The sequence below is a fragment of the Thamnophis elegans genome, chromosome 8 (genome assembly GCF_009769535.1).
Source record: "Thamnophis elegans isolate rThaEle1 chromosome 8, rThaEle1.pri, whole genome shotgun sequence".
NCBI lineage: Eukaryota > Metazoa > Chordata > Lepidosauria > Squamata > Colubridae > Thamnophis > Thamnophis elegans.
In genome coordinates this window covers 61,097,496-61,124,736 of record NC_045548.1, presented here as the reverse complement: position 1 = coordinate 61,124,736, position 27,241 = coordinate 61,097,496, and the positions used below count along the sequence as shown (strand labels likewise).

At 40.4% G+C, this 27,241-nt stretch overlaps 1 protein-coding gene across 1 annotated transcript in view; it reads left to right on the top strand.

Moving 5' to 3' along the window:
* CSMD3 (CUB and Sushi multiple domains 3) overlaps window positions 1-27,241 on the top strand; it is a 791,530-nt gene that overhangs the window by 566,018 nt on the left and 198,271 nt on the right. Inside the window, 4 exon segments of the mRNA XM_032222292.1 lie at window positions 1,908-2,099; window positions 4,053-4,179; window positions 6,177-6,379; window positions 23,524-23,715. Coding sequence (XP_032078183.1) covers window positions 1,908-2,099; window positions 4,053-4,179; window positions 6,177-6,379; window positions 23,524-23,715 — 714 coding nt within the window.

Sequence of the window (27,241 nt, the reverse complement as noted above, 5' to 3'; positions counted from 1 at the left end):
GTCAGACCTTAATCACCGTAGTTGTCCAAGCCCAAAATTTCAAGCCTGGTGGCATAAGGGATTCTATTGAAAGCAGAGGAGTGGAGTACACTTCTCGTGAAATACCTCTGTATTCTCTTGATGGTATTAATATCCACTACATAGTGTGGACTCCAGGCAAATGAGCTATATTCAAGAACTGGTCTGGCAAAAGTTTTGTAATCTCTAGTTTGCAGTACAATGTTACCAGAGAAGGAGCTTCACAAAATTAGGTTAGCAACTTTTAATGCCTTTTTGGTAATGCTGTTACAGTGAACTCTGGGGCTTAGATCATTTGAGATGACTACTCCTAGATCTGTGCCTGAGTGAGGGTAGTCTACGAGGTCGTATCCACTCAACTTAGGTTTAGTGTTCTGATTTTTGTTGCCAATGTTTAAGGCAGAGCATTTGTTGCTTGAGATTAGGAGTTACCAATTTTCCAACCATTCTGACACATAGTCAAGGTCACTTTGTAGAACAGAAGTATTATCGGTGGTGTGAAATAGTTTTACATCATCAGCAAAGAGGACACAGCTGCTTATAATATGATCACAAAGGTCATTTATGTAAAGCAGAAATAGTGTGGGTCCTAAGGTGCTTGCCAGTGGAGGATACCACTGTTAACTAGTGCAGGGTTTGATAGGGCACTCCAATTTTGACTACTTGTGGCCTGTTTGACAGGAACACAGCTATCCACTTGTGCAGGGATCTAGAAATGCCGTAAGAGCTTAGTTTTAACAATAGGTTGTTGTGTACCACTGAATCAAAGGCTTTGCAGAAGTTTATGTAAATTGTATCTATTGCTTTACCCTGGTCCAGTTGTGTAGTCGAAATGTTTTTGTAGTGTAGGAGTTGCAGATTAGAGGACAATTTTTTTTTCTGAAACCAAACTGCTTATTAGAGATTAGGTTGATTGTCTCTAGGTGGAGGGTAATAGATTGGTTTATAATTGATTCCATGACTTTGCAGGTGATGCAACGTAGTGAGATTGGTCTGTAATTTTCAACTGGGCTTGGGTCTCCCTTTTTGAAGATAGAAATAACCATGGCTAATGACCATAGGTTGGGCAAGGAGCTGGTTCTGGAAGATACCTCATCAATTGTTCTTAGAGGATAGGCTATGGCAGTGGAAAGCTTTTTCATTATTAGAAAGAGCTGCATAATATGTAATCCAAATGTATGCCCAAACTAATATATATCGCCTCTTAACAATAAATACACAATGTATTGCTGCTGGTGAAGATAAACATTGGATGGTCAAATTGTCCAATGGTTGGTCAAAATGTCTGGCTGGAGATAAAGAAGTCTCTTAAATTTTTTAATCAATTTAATCAATTTTTCTTTCATCATCAGCTCAAAATATTATAGCAGTAAGAAAAACACTAGCCTGGGAAATTAAATATCGACCCATAGTGCTTTACAGCACTCTCTAGGTGGTTTAGAATGTCAGCATTATTTGCATATTGCTCCCAACAATCTTGTTCCTCATTTTACTGACCTTCAGAGGATGGAAAGCTGAATTAAGCTCGAACCACTAAGGATCACATCCAGACTGTGGGCAGAGTTAGTGGGGTGGCAGTCTATGGCGCTATGGCATTCTAACCACTGTGCCACCCGGGCTCAAATGTTACATGCATGCATACTTACATGCATGCATGCATGCATGCATGCATACATACATACATACATAGATATATACATGGGCTCAAATGTTACATGCATGCATACTTACATGCATGCATGCATGCATACACGCATACATACATAGTTAGAAAGCAACAAATGATCACATTAAACAACCTATTTTTAAATTACAATCTATGCTTTTTTGGAGGGGGGGGTGAATCCTAGCTTGGAAACACTGTTGACTTTCTTTCCTTCCTTTCAAAGGTTTTGAACTTTCTCACTGTGAGGATCCAGGTGTTCCACAATTTGGATACAAAATCAGTGATCAAGGCCATTTTGCTGGCAGCACTATCATTTATGGATGTAATCCTGGTTACACACTCCATGGGAGCAGTCTTCTAAAATGCATGACTGGAGAAAGAAGAACTTGGGATTACCCCCTGCCATCTTGTATCGGTAATCAGTTTCTTATTATCAGAAATATACCTCTATCGCTTTCAATCAATCAGAATAGAGGTGGAAAGGACCATCAAAGTCTTCTAGTCCAATCTCTTCTTTAAGCAGGAGACCCTATACCCTTACTTTGTAGTCTCTTCTTAAACACCTCCAGTGATTAAGCACCCAGAACTTCTGAAGGCAAGCTATTCCAGTGGTTAATTGTTCTCACTGTTAGGAAGATTCTCCTTAATTCCAGATTGCTTATTTCCTTGATTAGTTCCATCCATTGTTTCTTGTCTTGCCTTTTTGTGCTTTGGAAAATAAGTGCTTTGGAAAATATGTGCCTCTTTTGTGGCAACCTTTCAAATACTGGAATACTGCTATCATGTCCCCACTAGTCCTTCTTTTCTCTAGACTAGCTTTGTAAAGAAGTACTATTACTTTTATTGTGCTTCATTTGGGGAACTTTTTTTTTCTTTTTTCTCAAAACAATGTTGTGATGTATATTATATAGAAGGATGATCATTGATCAAGTCCCAACCAAAATTTCTGAATAAGAAGACATTTCAATCAGATCTTTCCTGATTTTACTGACAAACGCCATCATAACCATAGAGTAACATTGCGTACACATCTCTCTCTCTCTCTCTCTCTCTCTCACACACACACACACACACACACCCCACCACATCACATCATATCACATCATATTTATATGTCTAGAAGAAATACTGAAAATTGTTGTCCTAGAACTCATTTTGTCTTCTTCATTCCTCCTCTTCATTATTTTTTTTTAAGTATAAAATACAAGAAAACCCAAAGGAAAAAAGGAGATAACTAAAAAAACATAGTGAGTGCAAGAAACAAGAACAAACTATAAAAGAAATTAACTTCTGACTTTCTTTGAAAAAGGGAAAAACCTATAAATCAATGACCATTTGAACCAGAATGAACCCTAACAAACAGTACTTCTATCATCATAAATAGATCTAAACATCAAAACCCAAAGTTAAAATCTATTTTTCCCCATTGCACTTCAACATCCAAGATTTACTTGTTCTTCATTATTTTTCAATAGTTAAAGGCATTGAGTGATTATATAAATAATTAGAAGGGTTGGATTCTCTCCTCTTTTCTCTTCACCTATTGATCCCAATTGACATTGGAAATGGAGGAAAACAATATACACTTTCCACATTACAAGTAGTCCTTACTTACCATCCAGAATTGGGACCAGAAACTCCATTGCTAAGCAAAGCAATTGTTAAGTGCAACATCACCAAACTTATAATATAAATTCCGACTGCAGTATTAAATTGCCAAAGGTCACTGGGTACTTAAATCATTAATTGGCAATTTCCTGTAAGAAAATCCCCATTGCTTTTGCTTTTTATAACCCATCTGGGAAGGCCACGTGTAGCAATCATGTGATCATGGGGCACATGCACCATCACAAATGTGTGCTGGTTATTAAGCATCTATAGCAATAGCAGTTAGACTTATATACCATTTCATAGGGCTTTCAGCCCTCTCTAAGCAGTTTACAGAGTCAGCATATTGCCCCCACAGTCTGGGTCCTCATTTCACCCACCTCGGAAGGATGGAAGGCTGAGTCAACCTTGAGCCAGTGAGATTAGAACCGCTGAACTGCAGATAACAGTCAGCTGATGTGGCTTGCAGTACTGCACCCTAACCACTGCGCCACCTTGGCTCAATCTGAATTGTGATCACATAAGCACAGGGATGCTGGGATAGCCACAAGTTAAAAGATCAATCATGAATCTTCTTTTTTCATGCTCTTGTAACTTTGCATGGTTCCTGAATGAGACTGTCCTTAAGTATGGACTGTTTAACCCAACGATGATGTTAGAATAGGTTTGGGATGAAACTCCTCCTAGTCTACATGTTTTAGAAAAATCCTAATCAATATTTATCAGAACTAATAACCATTTTCCACTTCACTTTTATCAGCTGAATGTGGAGGTCGTTTTAAAGGAGAATCTTCAGGAAGAATCTTGTCCCCGGGCTATCCATTTCCTTATGATAATAATCTACGTTGTACATGGATAATCGAAGTAGATCCAGGAAACATTGTCAGGTACTCGAAGACAATCTTAATTTTTAAGAGAAAAACATATTTTAGAATACAAAAACTAAGAAATCCATCTGAAATCCATTTATTCAAAATTTAATGTTATATTACTTGGGGAAACAGCAATCTAAGCATAGTGCTCGGCAAATGGATTATTGTAGTTTTATCGACTACATTGAAGTTTGAAGTTTGAAGTTTCATTTTATTTATATGCTGCCCTATTCCCTAAAAGGGACTCAGGGCGGCGAACAACTCCAACGGGAAGGGGAACATGCAATACAAAATAGACATTTAAAATAACCAACAACCACACCTGTCGAGAGGGGAAGGGAGCTCATCAACCCCAGGCCTGCCGGCACAGCCAGGTCTTAACGGCTTTTCAGAAAGCCAGGAGAGAGGTGAGGGTCGGAATCCCCGTGGGGAGTTCATTCCAAAGGGCCGGAGCTGCAACAGAGAAGGCCCTCCCCCGGGTCGTAGCTAGATGGCATTGGCTGGTGGATGGAACCCGGCGGAGGCCGACCCTGTGCGATCTAATGGGTCTTTGGGAGGTAATTGGCAGCAGGCGGTCTCTCAAGTACCCAGGTCCAATACCATGAAGGGCTTTATAAGTAATAACTAGCACCTTGAAGCGTATCCGGAGACCGATTGGAAGCCAGTGCAGCTCGCGGAGGATAGGTATAACGTGGGTGTATCGAGGTACACCCACAATCGCTCGCGCGGCTGCATTCTGGAGAAGTTGAAGTCTCCGAATGCTCTTCAAGGGCTGCCCCATGTAGAGCGCATTGCAGTAGTCCAGTCGTGAGGTCACGAGGGCGTGAGTGACTGTTGCGAGTGCCTCCCGGTTCAGGTAGGGACGCAACTGGTGCACCAGGCGAATCTGGGCAAATGCCCCCCTGGTCACACCCGACAAATGGTGTTCTAAAGTCAGCTGTGGGTCCAGGAGGACTCCCAAGTTGCGAGCCCTGTCTGAGGGGCGTAGAATTTCACCCCCCCAGCCTGAGTGATGGAATACTAACCAAATTATCTGATGGGCTAAAATGATTGACCACAGTTTTGGGTGAAGAAATATTTGTTTCAAATCTGCATGGAGTATTATAATTGTAAGGTTGGGGTTGGGTTGATTGCTGGTAAAGGTCTGAGGGTAATGGATGGCTTCAATGCTTCACTTTGCCTTCCTTCTGATTCCTTGCCCAGCATTGCTAAGAGCTACAGAAGTCATTACTCTTGTACAGAAGCCTCTTGTGACATTTTTGTTCAGTGCCAGAAGAAACTTTGGTGTATGCATTGTATATACCGTATTTTTCAGATTATAAGATGCACCAAGGTTTGGACGAGGCAAATTTTAAAAAAAAAGTTTGCACTCTGCAAACCTTCCAAAAATGGCCCGTTTTTCGTAAAAACGAGCCTGTTTTTTTTTTTTAAAGGCATGAATAGCCATTAGGAGGCTTGTAGAATATTCCTTGGGGCGGGGGGGGGGCAAAATTGAGCAAACAATGGGGCATTTTTTGCTCATTTCTGCCCTCCCTAGCCCCCAGAAGCTCTTTGAAAGCCTACTACAAGCTGTGCACGCCATTTTGGTAAAGAGAGTGGGGTTTCGGCAGGCAACAATGCTGTATTCAGTGTATAAGATGGACCCAGATTTCAGCCTCTTTTTTGAGGGAAAAAGGTATTTCTTATACTCCGAAAAATACGGTACATCAAATGTTTTCTCATATTAGATCTACATAAGAAGTCTTCAAATCAAGGCATAAAGACCCATGGAGGATAAATCTCCAGTAAAGAGAACAATGCTGTTCAGCACCTGAGAGGCAGGCCTCTTTATGTAGACCTTTTAATTATCAACCAAGCATCTTTCTCCCCTGCATGATCCTTTCTAAGATGCAACTCATAGAAGCATAGATTTAGTTGCAATTATTTTATTTATTTATTTATTTATTTATTTATTTATTTATTTATTTATTTATTTATTTAAATTGGGCATTAATATTTGGTGTTTTTTACAGCCTCCAATTTCTGGCATTTGATACTGAAGCTTCACATGATATCCTACGGGTTTGGGATGGCCCACCTGAAAATGACATGCTGTTAAAGGAAATTAGTGGCTCTCTTATTCCAGAAGGCATCCACAGCACTCTCAACATAGTGACAATACAATTTGACACAGACTTCTATATCAGCAAATCTGGATTTGCCATTCAATTTTCAAGTAAGTTGATGTACACATGTGGCTCTGAGTAGTTCAAAATCTAGATTTTTTTTTTGAAATATTGTAAAATATTTCCTTCTAGATTATAGGTTAATTAGCCAATGATTGTCTGGCTGCCTGTCTGATTTTCTTTGTCTCTTCCTCCCTTGGTGAACACGGTCTTCTCAAAGGCCAAAAAGATCAGGGTCCAGGACTAAAGTATGTCATAATTGAGACACTGAAGAAGAGAAAGCACAGGTCCTCAGTCCCACAAGTTGGCCCTTTTAACAGAAGGGCTCTGGAATATACCCTTGTAGGATAAGGTGACCAGACGTCCCGCTTTTGGCGGGACACCCCCGCTTTTCAATGCATTTTCCCGCGTCCCGCCCGCCTTTTTAAAAGGCACGCTTTTTTTGGCGCTCGCAGCTCCCGCCCATCAGCTGCTAGCTTGCTGGGCTGGCTCATCGTTTTGTTCTCTATCCTACCGATGAGCCAGCCCAGCAAACTAGCAGCTGATGGGCGGGAGCTGCGAGCGCCAAAAAAAGTGTGCTTTTACCTACCTACAAATTTAAGCCAGCCCAGCCTGCCCGCTCACTGATTGGATTGGCCTGGACTCCAGCCAATCAGTGAGCTGGCTGGGATTGGAAATTTTCAGCACGCCTGCGCGAGTCTCCATTTCCTTTCACCAAAAGACGAAAGAGGTTGCAGCTGCGCTGACTGGTGAGTATTAAGAGCCCCGAGCGGATGGTGTGAGATCGCCGCCCGGTAGCCGCCAGAAGCCGCTCCCGGCCGCGGGCCCCTGCTCTGCCGCGTCCAGCGTGTCTTCAACAGCAAGCAGGTTGCCCGCCCGCCTAGCTGCGTTGCCCACATGCGCGGGGATTCAAGAAATCCGGCTGGATACTTTGAATCCCCGCGCATGTGAGCAACGCAGCTAGGCGGGGGAGGGGAACTTCGCTTGAGATGACCATGCTATGCCCTCCATAGCCTGGTCCTCCCAAGCAGAGCCTGCCTAGCTGCGTTGCCCACACACGCGGGGATTCAAGAAATCCGGCTGGATACTTTGAATCCCCGCGCGTGTGGGCAATGCAGCTATGTGGGGGAGGGGAGCTTCGCTTGAGATGACCATGCTATGCCCTCCATAGCCTGGTCCTCCCAAGCAGAGCCCGCCTAGCTGCGTTGCCCACACACGCGGGGATTCAAGAAATCCGGCTGGATACTTTGAATCCCCGCGCGTGTGGGCAACGCAGCTAGGCGGGGGAGGGGAGCTTCGCTTGAGATGACCATGCTATGCCCTCCATAGCCTGGTCCTCCCAAGCAGAGCCTGCCTAGCTGCGTTGCCCACACACGCGGGGATTCAAGAAATCCGGCTGGAAACTTTGAATCCCCGCGCGTGTGGGCAATGCAGCTATGCGGGGGAGGGGAGCTTCGCTTGAGATGACCATGCTATGCCCTCCATAGCCTGGTCCTCCCAAGCAGAGCCTGCCTAGCTGCGTTGCCCACACACGCGGGGATTCAAGAAATCTGGCTGGATACTAGTCTCCGTGGAGAGCTTGGCAGGCAGCTGGCTGGACTTCTAAGAGGTGGGGGGGAGGAGCGGCAGCTCCTTGAAATGGAAAAAGGCTTGCTTCCTCCCCCTCCCCCAAATGAGACCGGGCTCCCAGCAGCGATTTGCCATTTGAGAGAGAGAGAGAGAGGGAGGGAGGGAGGGGGAGAACGTGAGTGTGTGTATCCCTCCTTCCTTCAGCCCAACACTCTAGCTCGGCTTGGCTCCCGCTTTGTCTCTCCTGCCTCTTCGCTTCTCTGTTTGATTGTTGAAAGTGGGAGCCAAACCGGGTCATTCCTTCCAAGAGGCAAGTTTCCCATTGATTGAATGACTTGCTGCCCTAGACCCTCTGCAGTCCCTCTCGTCTGGCCAGAATGCCAGCAAGAGTGTTGGGCTGAAGGAAGGAGGGATACACACACTCATGTTCTCCCCCTCCCTCCCTCCCTCCCTCCTTCCCCAGCCAGTCCCATGCCTTCTCCCAACCCCCGCCCCATTTTCTTAGCTGCCCCGTTCTCTTAGCTACGTTCTGCCTTGTGATTGCTGTCTCCAGGCTCTCCTCTTCTATTATCGTGGAAGGTATCTCATTTGGGGGAGGGGGGGCAGGCCTTTCTCCATTCAACAGATCCAATATACAGAGTTTTATTTTTTGGCCCTAAAAATATTGTCACTGAGGATGAGAGAAATTTCTTCATCATTGCTATTGGCCTCAAGTAGCAAATAATTAAACATGGTTTTTAGTGTACTTAGTTAGTGATCTGCTTTTTAACATTACATGGTATCAGTTTCAAGAATGCATGCAATCCTGAAAATTTGTAACAAACTTGTTGAAGGGCCTATGAAATATTTTCTAGTTTAGTGTAGAATAAGTATTCTTAATAAAAGAAAAAGTCATTTTTATTTAATCAATTGCATTCCTGTTTATAATGGCATTAATTAACTAAACTGGAAATAAATCTATGTTTTGCTAGAGTTTTAAAATTAAAAAACCTTACATTTTGTTGCTATTATTTTAATCAGAGTTTTGCCAAGTGAAATTATATAATGGTTCCTCATGTCTCTGTAATTTTCTAAATCTCATCCAGAAGTACCACAGAATCTGGCATTTTCAGCGGAATGATGCTGATGCTAATAAAACATCCTGATTTTTGGTGAAAGGATGGAAAGAGAAAGGAAGGAGGAAGAGAGATCTAAAGTGCAGAAAGACAGAAGGCAGATAGGCAAGAGGAAGGAAGGAAGGAGAAAGAATGGAAAGGAAGGAAGGCTAGAAGGAAGAAAGAGGGAGGGAGGGAGGGAGGGAGGGAGGGAGGGAGGGAGGGAGGGAAGGAAGGTGAAAGGAGGAAGGAAGGAAGGGTACTTCCACTTGTAGGCCTGGGACTGAATGCAGGAGGAGTCTCTCCATAGGATCAGCTGCTCCTCTGATCATGGTCTATGAAAATGTTACTGCCTGCCTGATGCAAATTTAGACAGATGGTGCTTTGGGCTGCCCCTCAAATCCCCCCTTTACTCCTCCCCCTGTAGAATTCAGCCCCCTGAGTTTTGCCTTTGAGGGGCATGTGTGGTTATGGCGGATGGCAGAGTCAGCTGGAGGTTGAGAGGGGATTGGGGCTTTTGTCCGCCTGTGGAGTTTTCCCCATGGACAGGATGGGATGTTGGCATGAAAGGGATCCGGGCACAATCTCACCTGTTCCAAGTAAAGTTGCCTTTTGCAATTGGCTACCGGTAATCCTCGACTTACGACCAGGATTGATCCCCCAATTTCTGTTGCTAAGGGAGACGTTTGTTAAATGATTTTTGCCTCATTTTGCGACCTTTTATTGCCACGTTAAGTGAATCATGGTGGTTGTTAAGTCAGGAACATGGCTGTTTAGTGACCAAAATTACAATGGCATTGAAAAAAGTGACTGATGACCATTTTTCACACTTAGCGACCATTTTCACACTTAGCGACCGTTGTGGCATCCTCATGGTTACGCGATCAAAATGTTGATGTTTGGCAACAGATTCGTATTTCTGATGATAGTTTGAAATGGTGACAGTATAAATTATTGCTGGTGTAATACTTAACAATGGTTTTTAAGGATTTCTTTTATTTATAGAATACCTTTTTTATTATTTTGGGGGGATTTTTACTTTTAAATTGTTTATAAAATGTATTTACTACAAGAAATGTTCCTTTTTGCAAATGTGATCTTTGCAAATCTTTGTGATGCAATATGTTCAGACCAGGTTTATGTGTCTCAAAGTGGCTGCTATTCTATGGGCAGGCCAGGTTGGTGCAAGGCAGCTTTGCCAGATTTGGTGTGTTTCACCCTCATTGAATTTTATATCGTATAAAGAATGGAAGGAGGAAGGAAGAGAAAAAAGGAGGAAGGGAGTGAGTGAGGAAAGAAGAGGATGGAAGGAGGGAGGAAGGAAGGAAGAGAGGGAAAGAGCAGAAGACAGATAAGGTGAAGGTAGATAAGCAAGAGGAATGAAGGAAGAAGTGAGGAGTCTCGAGGAGGGGGAAAACATTTAGTGACCAAAGTTACAATGGCATTGAAAAAAGTGACTGATGACCATTTTTCACACTTAGCGACCGTTGCGACCATTTTTCACACTTAGCGACCGTTGCGACCATTTTTCACACTTAGCGACCGTTGCAGCATCCTCATGATCACGTGATCAAAATTTTGTTTGGCAACAGATTTGTATTTATGCTGGTTTCAGTGTCCTGGGGTGACCTTTTGACAAAAAAATTTTTTTAATCAAGCCCCCCCCCCCCCCCGGTCAAGGGTGTCCCTCTTTTCCAATCTGAAAATCTGGTCACCTTATTGTAGGATATGGCAAGACAGACAAAGATCCTCAAATACAGGCAGTCACAGAAGTAGCTTGGCTCTGCTGTTTACAGGGCTTTAAATGGGATTACCAGCGTCTTGAATTGCATCTGGAATCATAACAATGATATAAAACCAGGGGTGGACTGCTACAGATTCGCCAGGGTTCAGGAGAACCCATAGGTAATGATATGGTTGGTTAGGAGAACCTCCAAATCCTACCCCTGGCTGGCCCCATCCTGCCCACCCACTCCACCTCTCCCAGGAGTCTCCATGGATGCAAGGTAAATGCAGGGCCCATGTGAAGGCTCGGTGAGGGGGAAAAACAGGACTCCCAGAAGTTTCGGAAACTCAGAAATGGGCCCATTTCTGGCCTCCAGAGGCCCTCCGGAGGCTGTGGAAGGAAATTTTTGCCCTCCCAGAGACTCGAGGAAAGCTTCCAGAGCCTGGGGAAGGTGAAAACGCCCTCCCCCTTGCCATAGTGCAGGAGGCTGACTAGGCCATGCCCACCATGGCCATGCCCACCATGGCCATGCCCACGGCCACGCCCACCCAGCAACAAGACAGAGAACCCGTGGTTGAATTTTTTGAAGCTCATGCCTGTATAAATCCAGACAAACCATGGACTTTCCAGAATGGTGGGCACTGACAAATTACAAGAGGGTCTGCCTTAAATTGTAGTGGTCTAGAACTTGAAGACATGTTTTCTCAGTTTTAGACCCTATATTATGTAGAACACTATCCCTAATATATAATTGGCTCTCTCTTTATTTTCATTTAAGAAATCACTTAAAATTATCCTGTTTGTATACATGACCCAGAACTGGCAATCTTGGGGCAGTCTGTAAATGTTTTAAATTAAAGTGAATTAAATAATGCAAGTTTTGTTAATTAGGTCTTGTCAAATTTCCCAAGTCATACAAGCTGACAGAGATTGGTTTACTGCCTCTAATATTAAAATTAACACTTTCAAGATAAAGTTAGTTGATATATTAGTTGGACTTTCATATGATCTAATTTATTTCAGATTCTCAGATTTCTTTTTGATGAACAAAACTGTATTTTATGAAACTTCAAAAAAGTGTTTTCTTTATCTGACTCAAATGCAGTATCATAATATCAAAGAACAAGACTACTCTGCCACAATTTCATTTTATCTTTCTTATTAATTCACTCTCTTTTGTTAATTCTTTCTCTTTCATTAAACTTATTTACAGTTAACATTTGATTCAGTGGAAGTACAAAATGCTCAGTATGTGGCCAGACTGAAAATTAGTATGATTCAGTAGCTTTGATTGTTGACAATCAAATTTCTTTGAAGAGTAAGATTGCTGAATTTGTCTACCCTGTCTCATGAAAGTCACAAAGAAATATATTGGGATACTTTTGGACCAAACAGTTCAGGAGCTTTGTGTTAATCAGGCATATGCCAGGTTTATGCTGTCAGTACAATAAAATAATGAGAAGTCTTTTAAAGGCTTCTGCAGAATTAGCAGACAATACAGGTTGAATAGATATACTGGTACATTACTAAATGTAGACTCTTTGTGTAAAAAAAAACCAAAACCCACAGACTGCTATCACAGTCTGACCAATGTGGAGAAATCTTTGCTCTAATGATCAAGCTTTCATATGCTGTCCAGTACATGGCATGAAAATTAAAGTGCATCTAAGTTTCAGCAAGCATCTACTGAATTGATAATTTAACATTGACATATGTCATTCTTCATCTTGTAACTTTTTTAGACCCAAATCGTTAATTTGTGATGTTGACAGCAATCTGCTTGTAGAGAGTGCAATTGCTAATTTACGATTTAGGGTAATTTCAAGACATCACAAAAAAAATCTAATTCGTGGTCATGCTGGTATGATTGAAACTCTGTGATATCTAAAAAATGGCCCCATCTTCAGAACTTCAAGGCACCATCCTGGTCAGCATCTTAATATTCTGATCACACCTTTTAAACATTTCTGCTGGGATTCAAACCACATTGGGAGAATATGATTTTTCCTGGCACCGCCAGCAAAGCTAACAAAATATTGGCTTCAGTTGAAGGAGATAATTCTAAACAATTACTCACATTTACCATTTTGTAATCTTTAGAGTGGGATATAGGATATGTGGACATGTGGAAACGATGGCAAAATAACAGATCACACAAAGAATAAATCAGACTAAAGATTTAATTCTTCCTAGAGCATGTGTGTTTTCTTGTTTGTGTGTATATTATTAATAGAAAATTTAAAAAGAACAGAATGCTAATCTCATCACAACTATTAATGTACAACTGGAATTAGCAGTTCTGCATGAAAATAATATGATATAATTTAGCAAACTCTAAACTTCTGTTTTCTAAACTCATATATTCCACTACTATGATCTGAAAAAACAGTTCAATCAATAAGTGTGTTTGTGGTGCCAAAAGGTTAACGTGATGAATGTAAGCATGAGATTACAGTTTTGTGCTTGATGAACAATGCACACAAACACAGGAGGTGCTTTCAATTGTTATGGCTTTGATTTGATTTTTAAAAAAATATACCTTATGGATAATCTGACTTAGTTTAAACTTTTTTGTGTGGGGGGGCAATTTAATTTCAATATTGAATAATGTTAACCATGTTTGGTCAGAAGTGTTCTTGATAATACTGATTAACCATGGTAAAATTGATGAAATGGATGAGATAAGGAGGAGTTGCACACAAGATTGCTGAGATTTTCAATCATGCTGGCTAGCAAATATTACATGGGAAGTGGAGTGGAGGATATTTTAAAAGAGCACAATGATTCATGAATAGAAAATCACCCTGAATCTATGGGTAGAAAGTTTCAAGGGAAATGATTGAGAATTAGTCTTGGGGAAAATGTTTAATATTTCACTTTAATAACTTTGGCAGCATATAAAGCAATGCATTCATGCAATTTTGTAATGGCCTAAAGTTGGGAGTCATTGTTGAGACCGATAGTGCTGGGAGATTGGGCAGATAGAACTTCTTAGAATACATTAATTGAAAAGGGATAAAATTTCATCATACAAAGTACTTAAATGGAACTCCCCCCCTTCCTGTCTGTAATTGTATTTTGGAGATGGTAGAAGTACAGGAGACCTTGGGATTTATCCATCACAGAATGATGAATCATGAATGTGAAGTAGCTACAAAGTAAATATTATTCTGCAGTATATTGAATGAGTAATTTCAGGAAGTGCAGAAAAATTTCAGTGGTACTATGCAAAACATTTTGTCTTTAATTCTTTGTGGTAAACAGAAAAAAGGAAAGGAAGGAAGGAAGGAAGGAAGGAAGGAAGGAAGGAAGGAAGGAAGGAAGAAAATATTTTTGTAAATAACAGCTGTCATTATATTATATTCAATTTTCCAACAAGAAGTATGTGTAGCTTCAAATGAATCTACAGAAATTTTTGTCTAAGGTTAAAAGATAATAAAAGGTGACTCAGAAAAAGTATATGGAGAACAGATACTATAGAATAAATTAACAACAAAAGCTTCATGTAAAAAGCAGACTTTAAGAACAAAATAACCCAGAGTTTACAAATTACTGACTCAGTTGGGAATGTGATCTCACCCGGAAGTGCCTGATTTTGTCTTTGCAAAAAATGCTGCAGAAGGTATTAAATAGCACTGGCACTAGCACTTAAACTTAAATACTGCTCCATGGTGCTTTATAGCCATCTCAAAGCGGTTTACAGAGTCAGCATCTTTCCCCCAACAATCTGGCTCCTCATTTAACCAACCTTGGGAAGATGGAAGGCTGTGTCAACCTTGAGCCGGTCAGGTTTGAACTCCTGGCAGCACACAGAGTTAGCCTGTAATACTGCATTCTAACCACTCTGGCATCATGGCTCCAATCACCCAATAGAGCATAACATTTAAACTCAGGAAGAATGTGAAATCAGTCGTATGCATTTATGCCTCCTTAGTTAAACACTGTGGTCTACAAGGGATATTCAGCAATGAATATTCTAACATTGAGGCATTAGTCCAAGAAAGAGACTCCCCCTTCATACATAAAAGGGTTTTTCATTTTAGAAATAATCTTAAATATAATCCATTATGAAATTTTAAAGCAAAGAGATGATAATAAATATAATTCAGACAAGGAGCCCCTTATTAACTAAGAAAATGCACAAGCCATATTTTTATTTAATGTTCTGAAAATTGTGTATTTTCCTTTATGCTTTTCAGAAAACCTTCTCCAAAGGTAGCTTGTAAGGAAAAAAGTTGAAATATCAGAAAAAGAAAAGACATTTGAAAGGGGGAGAAAGCAGGTCAAATAAATATTTGTGATTACAGGATAGTAGTCCTTTCAGATTCCCAAATATAGCAAACACAGAAGGGAGAAATAAAGCTAAAGAGGAGGTTTCCAATTTAAAAACACTGCAAAAGAGACAGTACTGAGAGCATTTTTCAAAGTAAGAATATATTAAATACTGTAGCTGCTAACCTTCCATCAATATATTCTCAGTATATTGGGCACAGAAATACAGCAGCCATGCACACACCTATACATACATACAATAATGCTTTATTTTATATACATACCTACATGTTCTGACCTAGGTTTCCCCAGCAGCACGAAACTCATCTGGATAAACTCCTTTTATTTAATTTACAGTGAATTCCTCTGCAGCAAAGTCCCAGTCCACAGTCTTTCAAGACAATTCAAAATTACCAGGTGTGGGTTTCTGCCAGCATTATTGCTGGTTCGGGGCGTGCAAAAAATGTGTTCCATGTGCATGTGCATTTGCACATAAATAGGTCTGTGCATGCGCAAAATGTTTAAAAAGGGGGAAAATAAATTTGTGCAATGAAAATTGTTCTGTGCACGCACAGAGCTGAAAATCAAGATGGTGGCACCATAGGAGAACTGGTTCAGGGGCATGGCAGGCCTGGATTGCTGCCAGTTCCAGCGACCCACACCGACAAACCACTATTGGTTCGATTGAACCAGTTCGAACTGGTAGGAATCCACCACTGATAATTACTGACCCTTATCAGGCTTGGAGAGTGGATATGTTTCAGACACCGCAATACTTGGCAAGAATACAGGAATGAACTATCTCCTGCAAATACCCCTCCCTTTTCTCTCCTCTTTTATTCCCTATGGGAGGGGCCATTCACCATCTACCTGTGGCCTTAATCCCAAGTCGACCCTTGTTTCTTAGCTGTTCCCTTCATCTAGCAACTCTGCACATGCACACACTGGGAACAAGCTCCAGATGTTCATCTGCCTCACTGATGTCTGACTCTGAAGACAACTGATAACTGTCAGACTGGCCCCATCTCTGCCTCCAATGCAGAGCCCTCATCAGAGCCTTCCCCAGACTCCAGGACTGGCCAATGTTCCTTCCCAACCTCCTCACTGTCTGAATCCGCTGCCAGCTCCACTAGCTGCTTGACTTACAACCATACACTTAGGGACCATTCAATGTTACATCAGGTCTCCCAAAAGATACTTATGATCTGGTTCCAAAGTTCTAACACTCAAACAGTCTTATGACCATATTTCCAATTCTTGTGCTGCCTCACTCACCATACATATACATCAGTGTAGAGGGAGCTTTATTTTGTCTTTCCTCCAGCAATTTTGTTTCAAGTTTCAGCTCACCCACAGCTGCTAGATTAGAACAGCAATTGGCTTGAGACCAAGTTGATAACAAGGAAATGAACATACGGCAAAATCAAAACAATCTTGGGAATCAAAGCTTTGCCTACGTCATTTCAAAAGAGAAGCCAAAATGCAATCTGAGGTTTGGAGTCTCCAATTAGGTTAGTCAGCCAGTCTAATGGTCAGAGTTTCAGGGACTCCAAGTAGAATCCTCAGGAACAGTCCAGAACAGGAGCTCAGAGGGTCATTTCTAAGCAAAGCCAACCACGAACAAGCCTCAGACTAAACTTCCAGGCAATGGCCAATTAATCTGTCAAACAGATAACCAGCTGCTCAAACAGGGTCCAGGACACAAACACAGCCCCCTGACAACTTAAACTACACCCATGTGGCTCATGAACTGCAGTGTCTCATAAACACAAACATCTGGCCATGGCACACACGTTGCTTCCAGTAATGCCTCCCTCTGCCTGCCTTGCTAAGTAGCTCATCAAGAGTGGTGGTGTCTTTTTCTGAGAAATCTGGCAGACCTTCACCTCTCTGTCCTGCATACTCTGGGATCCACAATGGCAGGCAGCTCCTCCTCCTCTTCCTCACAGGCGTTCAAGCTCTCCCCAGCCAAGACATGTTCCGTTGGCAGTTCAGGCTCAGTAATTCCTGATGTGTTAGGAATGATTCCATTCTCCATCAATCTCGCCACTGAGGAAGAAGTGGAAGAGTCCTCAGCAACAGGAGACATCACAATTCTTGGCAACTGGCTTGCATTTGCAGGCCTGGTGTAGGAGATGACCAGGCTGAACCCGAGGAAGGGGTCAAATGCATCATCAGTCATGAGTTGCTGCACTCCCACAAGAGATCAAAGTCCAGCCCACCTTGAATTTCTTAACTCCCACTTATTTTCTTTTACCAATAGAAGTTCTGATTCTTGTGGAGAATTTAACCTTGCAGGAAATCTTTATGTCATTGGAACTGCCTGAGTCTCCTGATTTCCCCAGAGCTTGACATATTTGCATGATCTCGTGGTCATTAGACCCACGTCTTATCATGTTTTTGCTTAATGCAGGAGTTTACAATGGGTTATCTTAATCACTGTGGATTTTGCTTAATGACTATATTGATTTACTTAATGACCATTGCAAAAAAAGGGTGTAAAATCTAGTCAGTCACATGTTGAGCCATTTTATAACGATCATAACTTATGAGCATAATCATCAGGTTCCATTATGGTCGTATGTTAAGAACCGCCTATAAAATAAAGCATTATTTTGCACTAAAACAAGAGCAATAAAAGCTATAAGTAAATCTAGAAATAACTAATAATGACTTAAATCCAACTGAAAAAAAATGTGTCAATGGTTGGTGAAAACTTTTCAGTGAAGCAGTTGATCAAAATTTGCAACTGGGAGGAAAGAGAACTCAGCAGATGAGTTATTTTTGAAAAGGGTAAGCCAGTCTGTCTTAGCCGCTTAGAGTCTGCATAAATAAATGAGAAGGATCATCTCCATCTTATCAAAACAAACAGCATGGGGTCAATAATGAGGTGTCAATGGAAGATCTCGTGCATTCCTTATAAAAACAACATCCAGTACTTCTGTTATACATTGAGAACCTGGTAAATGAGTAGTGCGTATTTATGCTTAATGTAGGAGACACAGTGAAGGTGAAAGCTCCAGTAACAGCACATGAAATCTAACAGATAATTAAGAAGGCAGTCTCCTAAAACTAGAGTTCAGTTCAGAGGTGGTTTGCTCCTGGTTCGGCAATAATGAGGTGTCAATGGAAGATCTCATGCATTCCTTATAAAAACAACATCCAGTACTTCTGTTATACATTGAGAACCTGGTAAATGAGTAGTGCGTATTTATGCTTAATCTAGGAGACACAGTGAAGGTGAAAGCTCCAGTAACAGCACATGAAATCTAACAGATAATTAAGAAGGCAGTCTCCTAAACTAGAGTTCAGTTCAGAGGTGGGTTGCTCCTGGTTTGGCCCGGTTCGGCCAAACCTGTAGTGGAATTCAGGCCTGGGTCACAGAATCGGCAGCAACCCAGGCCTGCCACGCCCTGGAACTGTTCCCTCACTGCTGCTAGGCTGCCACCATCTTGGTTTTTAGTGACGGTGTGTGCGCAGTTCACTGTAAGTTGTTCTGTCCATGCATGAAGAACAATTTACATTGAACAGTGCATGCCCACCCAGCATGCAACTGGCACACACACTAGTGTTGTATGTGGCTTCTGAACCGGTAATAAAACCGGCATCAACCCACCCCTGGTTCATTTCCTTGTCATTCTCATATAGCCTTTTTGTTCTCTTTTGTTTTTGGCAACAATAGGGAAGTCGTTTTTTATTGACCGCTCTCTCTGTCCTTGTATGTCTTTCTTTTTCGTATGACTGTCCAAGAGTTTTCTTGCAGTCTTCCTGGAATTTCTTTATTTCACATTTTTGTCCAAAATGCCAACTAGATCCAACCCTGTTTAGCTGTTCAAATTCAGTCAAGGTTAACCAGATGAACAAAATATATGTAGATTCTTTAAAGGAAGCCATTAAATTTAAATGAGTTAGCAGTATGTGTATGTTAATTAAGATACATAACATAGCATGTAACAAAGACATATTGTAAATCAGTAGGTTCTGACCAGTTCTGGAGAACCAGTAGCTGAAATTTTGAGGTGGTATTGAGGTAATACCACCTCTGACTGGCCATACCCCCCATCTATTCTCTGCCTCCTGAGTCCCAGCTGATCGGGAGGAAATGGGGATTTTGCAGTATCCTTCCCCTGCCATGCCCACCATGCCACGCCCACCAAGCCACACCATGCCCACCATGCCACGTCCACAGAACCAGTAGTAAAAAAATTTGAATCCCAGCACTGCTGTACATACATTATAGACATTCATTCCAGTGGTGGGTTCCGGAACCCTTTCCAACCGGTACAGTTGGAACGGGCCCGGCATCGTCCACATGGATGCACGCATCATGCACACGCACATGTGCAGCATGCACATGCATCTTAGCATACAGTGACACCTCCATGACCCTCCGTGATGCTCCAGCTGCTCGGCAGAGTGTCGTGCAGGTGCTGCACACGCCTTGTGCGTGCGTGGAAGTGCCGAAGACAGGTAAGGAGTGCAGGTGGGTGGGCGGGCCCTCCGGGGCACCATACCGGAGTAGTTACCAGTGCTCCAGGCAGGCTCCAGTACACCCGTACTGGGGCGTACCTCCTGCAACCCACCACTGATGAACTCCTTTTAAAAATTATCTGAGGCAACATCTGTACAGAGTACTGTAAGAACTGTCAATAAGATTGAACTGAATATACTTAAAATATTTGAACTTATTGAAAAAGATCTTGAACAAATATATAGAGACAAAAAGCTTATAAGATTGCTGAGGATTTTATATAGCCACCACTTTAACAAAATACAGGGAGAAATAATGTATCTTTAATTGGCAACCTAATCATTTAATTAGCATATATATTTAAGCCCCATACTTAATAAAATAGCCTTTTATAGAGTGATCTGTTGTTAATTAGAATAATTGACCATGAAGACTGGGTGATGGTTTTGCTTTCTTTTTCATTTTGTTTTGATTATTTTGCTTTTCTCTCTGTTGTATCTTTTTATGTGTTTTAAATATACTATTTGGTTCCTAGCTGTAAGCTGGCCAAACTGTGAATCAAGAATTAAATGGCTTATAAATTAGTAAGGAATTAAGTAAGGAATACCCTGTGTTTATTTGAGATAAATCATCGAATGGAGAGCAGAGGGTTCCCACCTTCAAACGTGGCAATTTTAGGATGCATGAACTTCAACCTGCAGAATTTCCTATCCAACATGATATGGAGTATACAATATATCTGTATTTGCTTTTGAATAAGTATTGACTCCTTTGGACTTCCTGGATAAATACATGCATTTTTCTTGGCAACGTTTTCAGAAGTGGTTTGCCCTTGCTTTGCTAGACTCTGAGAGTGAGTGACTGGCCTAAAGACACCTAGCTGGTCTCAAGCCTAGAAGAGATCTAGAACTCATGATTTTCCAATTTGTAAGCTGGTGCCTTTAACCACTACCCAATCTGGCTCTCAATAGCAATAGCTCTTAAACTTATATACCACTCCATAATGCTTTACAGCCCTCTCTAAGCAGTTTTACAGAGTCAGCATATTGTCCCCAACAATCTAGTTCCTCATTTTACAGACCTCATATGGATGCGAGGCTGAGTCAGTCTTGAGCTGGTAAGAATTGAACTGCTAAACTGCTGGTAGTCAGTCAGGAGAAGTAGTTAGTGAGAACCAATTCTACTAGCTCTGGAAGCTTATTTGCACCAAGAAGCCCTAACTCTAACAAACCCTAACCAGTTAAATTCCCTTGCAAGTGCCACTTTTTTGACTGATTTTTTATTTTATTTTCCTTAATATAAATTCTCTTGCTTATGATTCAGAGGCTTACAGTGCCTCTGTATACATGTTGTTTGACTAGAAATATTTAGCTTTATAGCAATAGCACTTAGACATATTATAGCCATCTCTAAGCTGTTTTACAGAGTCGGCATATTGCCCCCAACAATCTAGGTCCTCATTTTACCCACCTTGGAAGGATGGAAGGCTGAGTTAATCTTGAGCCTGGTGAGACCCAAACTTCCAAGGCTTCTGGCACCCGGCAGACAGCAGAAGTAGCCTGCAGTACTGCATTCTAACCACTATGCCACCGCTGCTCTCAATAATGTGTGTACATTTATTTATTGTATTTATAAGTATTAACTTAGAGTTAGAATCATGCCTGAGAAAGATGTTCACTTCTAAATTAATCAATTAATTCCTTCCTAGGAGTATTGTAATGATGTTCAGTAGTCTTTGAGGAAGTTTCAATTTTATTAATATTCAAGGGACATTTTTGTTCCGGAAAAGACGCAAAGTGACCTGTTTTCTACCTTGTCAGCTCTGAATTCTTATGTTATATACGTTGTTTGGTGACCCAGATAAAAGCAACATTAGAACAAACCACATTTTTCTGTTTTGCAGGATTAGTACATATTTCCTTACAGTAAGGGTGAGTGTGTTTTGATAACAGCCTGCTGGTGGCTTGTGCTAGAACTGTTATTTAGCTGAGCCTTTCTCTGAGGCGTTAAGTAACCTCATATACAGGGAAATAAGGGTTTGACATTTTTTGTTTGTTTGTTTGCTCATGTTGGCATTTTCTGTTAAACAAACAAACAAACAAGCCAACAACTGGCTAAAGGCTAAAACCTATTTTATATCAGTATTGGCAGATCCAAAAGGTTGAGCATGCTGATTAAATTACTATATGCTTTCTTTTCACTTACTCTGTCAAGTTTTCTCCTGGCGGTATTATTATAAAATATTTAATGAAATGCTACACTCAAACATTTCTATTTGGAGTAAAATGTCACACATCAGTTTTTGAGTATCCACTTCCTGTTTGGTGTGTACCAAGGACCTGTGGGTAGCCAGAAGAACTGAGGCGGAGACAGGAATAAAAGGCTAACAAGTTTATTCCCTTAAAGTACAAGCTAACGTTTCAGAACCGGCTTAGATAGGAACGCGCGCTGCTCGTTTGGACAGCTCCCTATTTATACAGGAGCTGTCAAACGATCAGCCAATCAGCTGTCGAGCGCTTCCCGCTCAAACTCTAACTCAGCGCATGCTCAGAACACAACACTGTTGATGTTGGAATGGGTTTTTAAAATTCTAACTGAAGAGTGTTCTTTTGATTTATATATATATACTTCCCAATGATAATATATGAGCAATCTGTGGCAACCTCTACTGAATCTGGTAAAGATTCAAAAGCACAACATAGTGAATGTCATCTACTGCTTCCTTAATTCTTTTAATAATGTATGCAGTAAACAGATGTGATTAAATGACGGGTCTGTGTAAGAGAGTGACATTGATAGTGCACTCTTATTCTTAATCAGAAATGTGACATACTTTGTTCAAAACATTATATCCACAAATAAGGAAAAAAGTTATTGCATACCATGGATATCCACAAAGGACACTGTAAAGCAAAATATTTCATTTGTATATTAACTAGAGGTGGTATTCAGCAGGTTCTGACCAGTTCTGGAGAACTGGTAGCAGAAATTTTAAGTGGTTCAGAAAACCAGTAAATAACCCTCTGACTGGCCCTGCCCCCATCTATTTTCTGCCCCCCCCCCCCGAGTCCCAGCTGATCGGAAGGGAAGGGAAATTTCCCTGGAGTGGGGAGAGAATTGAGATTTTACAGTATCCTTCCCATGCCATGTCCATCAAGCTATGCCCACTAAGCCACACCCACAGAACTGATAGTAAAAAAATTTGAATTCCACCACTGATATTAATATAACTCTCTAAGTGGTGATGATGTAATTTACAATGGTACATTTGACATCATTATAGATGATAGCTTAAACGACTGTGATTCCACACACTATTATTAAAATAGATGGTGGATAAAATGAATAGTGGAATAGAATAAAAAAGGCATGTTCAAAGAAGCAAGAATTTCAGCAGCTTCAATAAGGTAGTTTTAATGACAGGGTTTAGGAGTTAAGTACAGAATTTTAAGAGTTTGGATGCTGCTGGCTTTCATGTATTAGCTAGTTTATTAAACTGTTATCTCTTTGAATATTATGAACCTCATCTTGCCGGGATTTTTGCAACTCCTTTTTCATTAAATAATCTACTAACAGTTCCTATCTTGTAGTTGCTTATTTCTAATATCCCTCCCAGTAGTTCCATAGCCTGTGCACATTCTTTAATAAGTATGAATCATATATGCCATGATCATTTCTTGCAAGGGAAAAAACGGTATTTGTCCGAAGATGTCTCTATGGTCATGTGGTCGGCATGACTAAATGCTGAAGGGCACGGAATGCTGTTACCTACCCACCAAACGTGGTTCATATTTTTCTACTTGCATTTTTACATGCTTTCGAACTGCTAGGTTGGCAGAAGCTGGGACAAATAATGGGACCTTACTCCATTATGCAGTGCTAGGGATTTGAACCAATGAACTGCCAACTTTTCTGATTGACAAGCTTGGTGTCTTAGCCACTGAACCACCACAGCCCCCTAGGATTCCTAGAATGTTTTAATTACTTTACTTACAAAAAAAACACCAACCCAGAAGTAAAACTTTTGCTGATTTATTCCTTTCCCTCCTCTTTCTTTCCTAGGCTCTGTGGCCACAGCGTGTCGAGATCCTGGTGTCCCCATGAATGGAACCCGTAATGGAGATGGAAGAGAACCTGGGGACATGGTACTATTTCAATGTGATCCTGGCTATGAGTTGCAAGGAGATGAGCGAATAACCTGCATTCAGGTAGAAAATCGGTACTTCTGGCAGCCCAACCCACCAGTCTGTATAGGTATGCAGAAACCTAAAGAAGACACAACTGCTTTTCTGAACTCTGGAAACATGTAATAATCCTTATTACATTGTCATAAAGACCAAAGGCAGCAGCCAATAGTTGGCAGCTTTTTATTAAGTATAAATGGAAAAAACAGCCCACTTGGTTTGGGTAGGACAATATCCTGTATTAAAAAAAATACTTTACAAGAGAAAAGAAGGGAGGGCAGGACTTAAAACTACTTTCCTAAAAGAAAAACCAGCAATGCTCAATATAGTTAGCTTCATTTGTAAGAGTCCCACAAATTCAATTATTACAGTTGCCTATACTGGACATAGTTGTTCTTCATTGTTTTCACTTCTTTACCTCCTAAATAAGAGATTGTTTGGGTTCTGTGGGATAAAGAGTCACCTATGATGGATAGTGGGCATATTGAAAATGTTCTGGCCCTATTGGATTACTTTAATGCATTGTACCTCCTACAATGAAAAGTTCAAATGCATTATTTTTTAAATAAATGAACAAAGTATTCTGCCTTCCCATCTCCCTGGTTTTCTTTGTGTTTTATCTGTTTTGGCAGACTTCTTCCCTACTGCTTCCCAGCAAATTGATTAAATGATTTCATCATGTCATTGTAGCTTTTATTTGGATTAGGATTAAGAAGAAGATCCAAAAGTTATAGGGTGACTGTTGCATATTTGGCCTTCCGATGCCTTCCCCTCCCTTAAACAGCTCAGGAAGTAGTTGCAGAAATTCTGGAGAGCATCTGAATCAGATGCCTATTTTCTAAGAAGGGAAATGCAGAGAATTATTGTCATTGTTTTATGGTCAGGTCTCCTTTTAGCAAAGAAGTTTCTGTCTGTCTGTCTGTCTGTCTATCTATCTATCGTCAACCAATCATCCATCCGTCCGTCTGTCTGTCTGTCTGTCTGTCTATCTATCATCTGTCTATCATCTATCGATCATCTGTCTGTCTGTCTGTCAGTCAGTCTCTGTCTGTCTATCTATCTATCTATCTATCTATCTATCTATCTATCTATCTATCTATCTATCTATCTATCTATCTATCTATCATATATCGATCATCTGTCTGTCTACTGTCTGTCTGTCTATCTGTCTGTCTGTCTACCTACCTACCTACCTACCTACCTACCTACCTACCTACCTACCTACCTACCTACCTACCTACCTACCTACCTATCTATCTATCTATCTATCTATCTATCTATCTATCTATCTATCATTACCTGTCAGCTAAATTGAGTGTTCATTGTTATTGAAATACTTTTCTATTCTATTTTTTATTTTTTTCTAAATTCTGTTTCATATATAGCTTTTATGCTAGATTTGTTTGCATTAATAAAAATAAAAATTCACAGAAAAGTATTAGCTAATAACATAAACAAAAAATTTGGACAATTATTTTTAGGAATTTTAATATTTGTTTTATTACAATTAATTAGTTGGAGAATGTTTTTGGATGTTGCAAAATGTTACACAGCCTTATTTTCTGCAATGTTAGGGAAAATACAATAACCCAGATGTATACCTTGGCATGTATTTAAATAGCAACATTGGGCAAAGACTTTAATTGATAAACTTTTAAAAGAGAAGAAGAAATCCATATAATTATTCAATTGGTAAAAATTAAAATGTATTAGTACTTGAGTACTTTAAGATGCTTTTACTGCCTAGTTGGTTCTCATCTGCATCGAGAATAGTTTCTTAGGATATGTTTGCATCATTGTCTTTTATTGTTAATTATAAATCTTGCTAAACTCTGAGATAAAAATGAACACTTAATGTAACTGTGAAGTCCATTAGAGAAAATTTAAGTGATGCAAAAACAGAGGTAGATTATTTTATTGTGATTTCTTTTTCTGAAATAAATCAGCAGGAATTGAGACATTAATTACATGAACTTTGTGCCAAAGCAAAATTCATTTTAAATGAAAATAACAATTTTATGGGATACATACATACATACATACATACATACATACATACAGAAAGAAAGAAAGAAAGAAAGAAAGAAAGAAAGAAAGAAAGAATTAAACTATATGTCTTATCCAAGTGATTATCATTATAATAAGAATATGTTTTAACTCAGTATATATTAGACTCATTTTTTTAGTACAATTAATTTGTGTACCCATGTTGACAGATTTATAGTTATATCCACAGTTAATAATAACAGCATTAAGATCAGCAATGGAGGATAGAAAATTAAGTCATTTCACATTCTGTCTGCCATGCTTGCATGTTTGAAAAAAAAAAAACAGGAAATGGGTGACACTGTTAATAAAGGCCCCTATTTGTTTATGCTTCCACAGCTCACTCAGTGGTTTTCCCACAGTAATTCTTTTACTTCAAAGGTACTTCAGAGCAGAGGGTTCCAGCAGGCACTACTACCAGTTTGCTCGTGTGTGTGCCCCATGCCCGCATGTGCTTTGCATGCTTGATATGCTCTGTGTGCGGTGCTATTAAAATTGTTCTGTGCATGCTCAGAACTAAAAAACAAGATGGTGGTGCCTAAGCTGCTGCCCGGAAAACTGGTTCGGGGGCGTGGCAAGCCTAGGTTGCTGCCGGTTCCAGCAACCCAGACCACCAAACCACTACTGCTTCAGCTGAACCGGTCCGAACCAGTAGGACCCCAACACTGCTTCAAAGGTCCCTATGTTCTCAATTAGCAGCATTTCTAATATCCTAGTAACTGCTGTAAACTTTTGTTCAACAACTGGTCATTCAAGGTTGTGAAGAAAATATCAATTTATCTGGAATAATACAAATCCTGGCCACCAGTGAACCATTCTAGAGTAGGTTAAAAACAAATCAAACCATAACCATTCACATACTTGAAAGGGAACCAAAAGTTGATAAGAAAGATGTAGATGGTTAATGGACATATTTGAACCAGGAATTAACCTGAGAAAGTATGGATGTGATTCATTTCCTGGTTCATGAATCCTACTTAAAATGGCTGTTAAATGACATTTTTTAAAAAATTCTTGCCAACTACAGAATAAGCCTATTAACTGGAGGCAAAAAATTATGATAGCAACATTGTGAGCTGATAACCTAAGCCCTTCTATATGACTATTGTAATGTTGCATTCTTGGTGTGGAGTGTTGTTTTCTTTCTTCTGATAAAAACAGAAAGCTCCTGTGGATGCTACTGCATCAAGAACTTCTTGGCTCTGACAGAATTTGTGATGACATAGCATTTTTTAGCTTCTCCTAAACTCATATTTTGCTCAAAGTATCCATAAAATCAATACTTTGTGCTAATTCCCATACAAAGTGCCTTATGAGTTTACATCAATCTTAAAATGGCTTGATTGGAGTTATAATTATGGGGATTTAATTGCAGTTGGCTTGTCATGTTAATTATATATATTATATGAGTTATTTCTTTTGATCACAAATCACTAGTTTATGCTTCTTTTATGCTCCCATAATATTCATTTTTGTTAACATTTAAAAGATCACGATACGATGAGTCCTCTTTTTATATAAATGTCTTGAATGATCAGGCATTGTCCCAA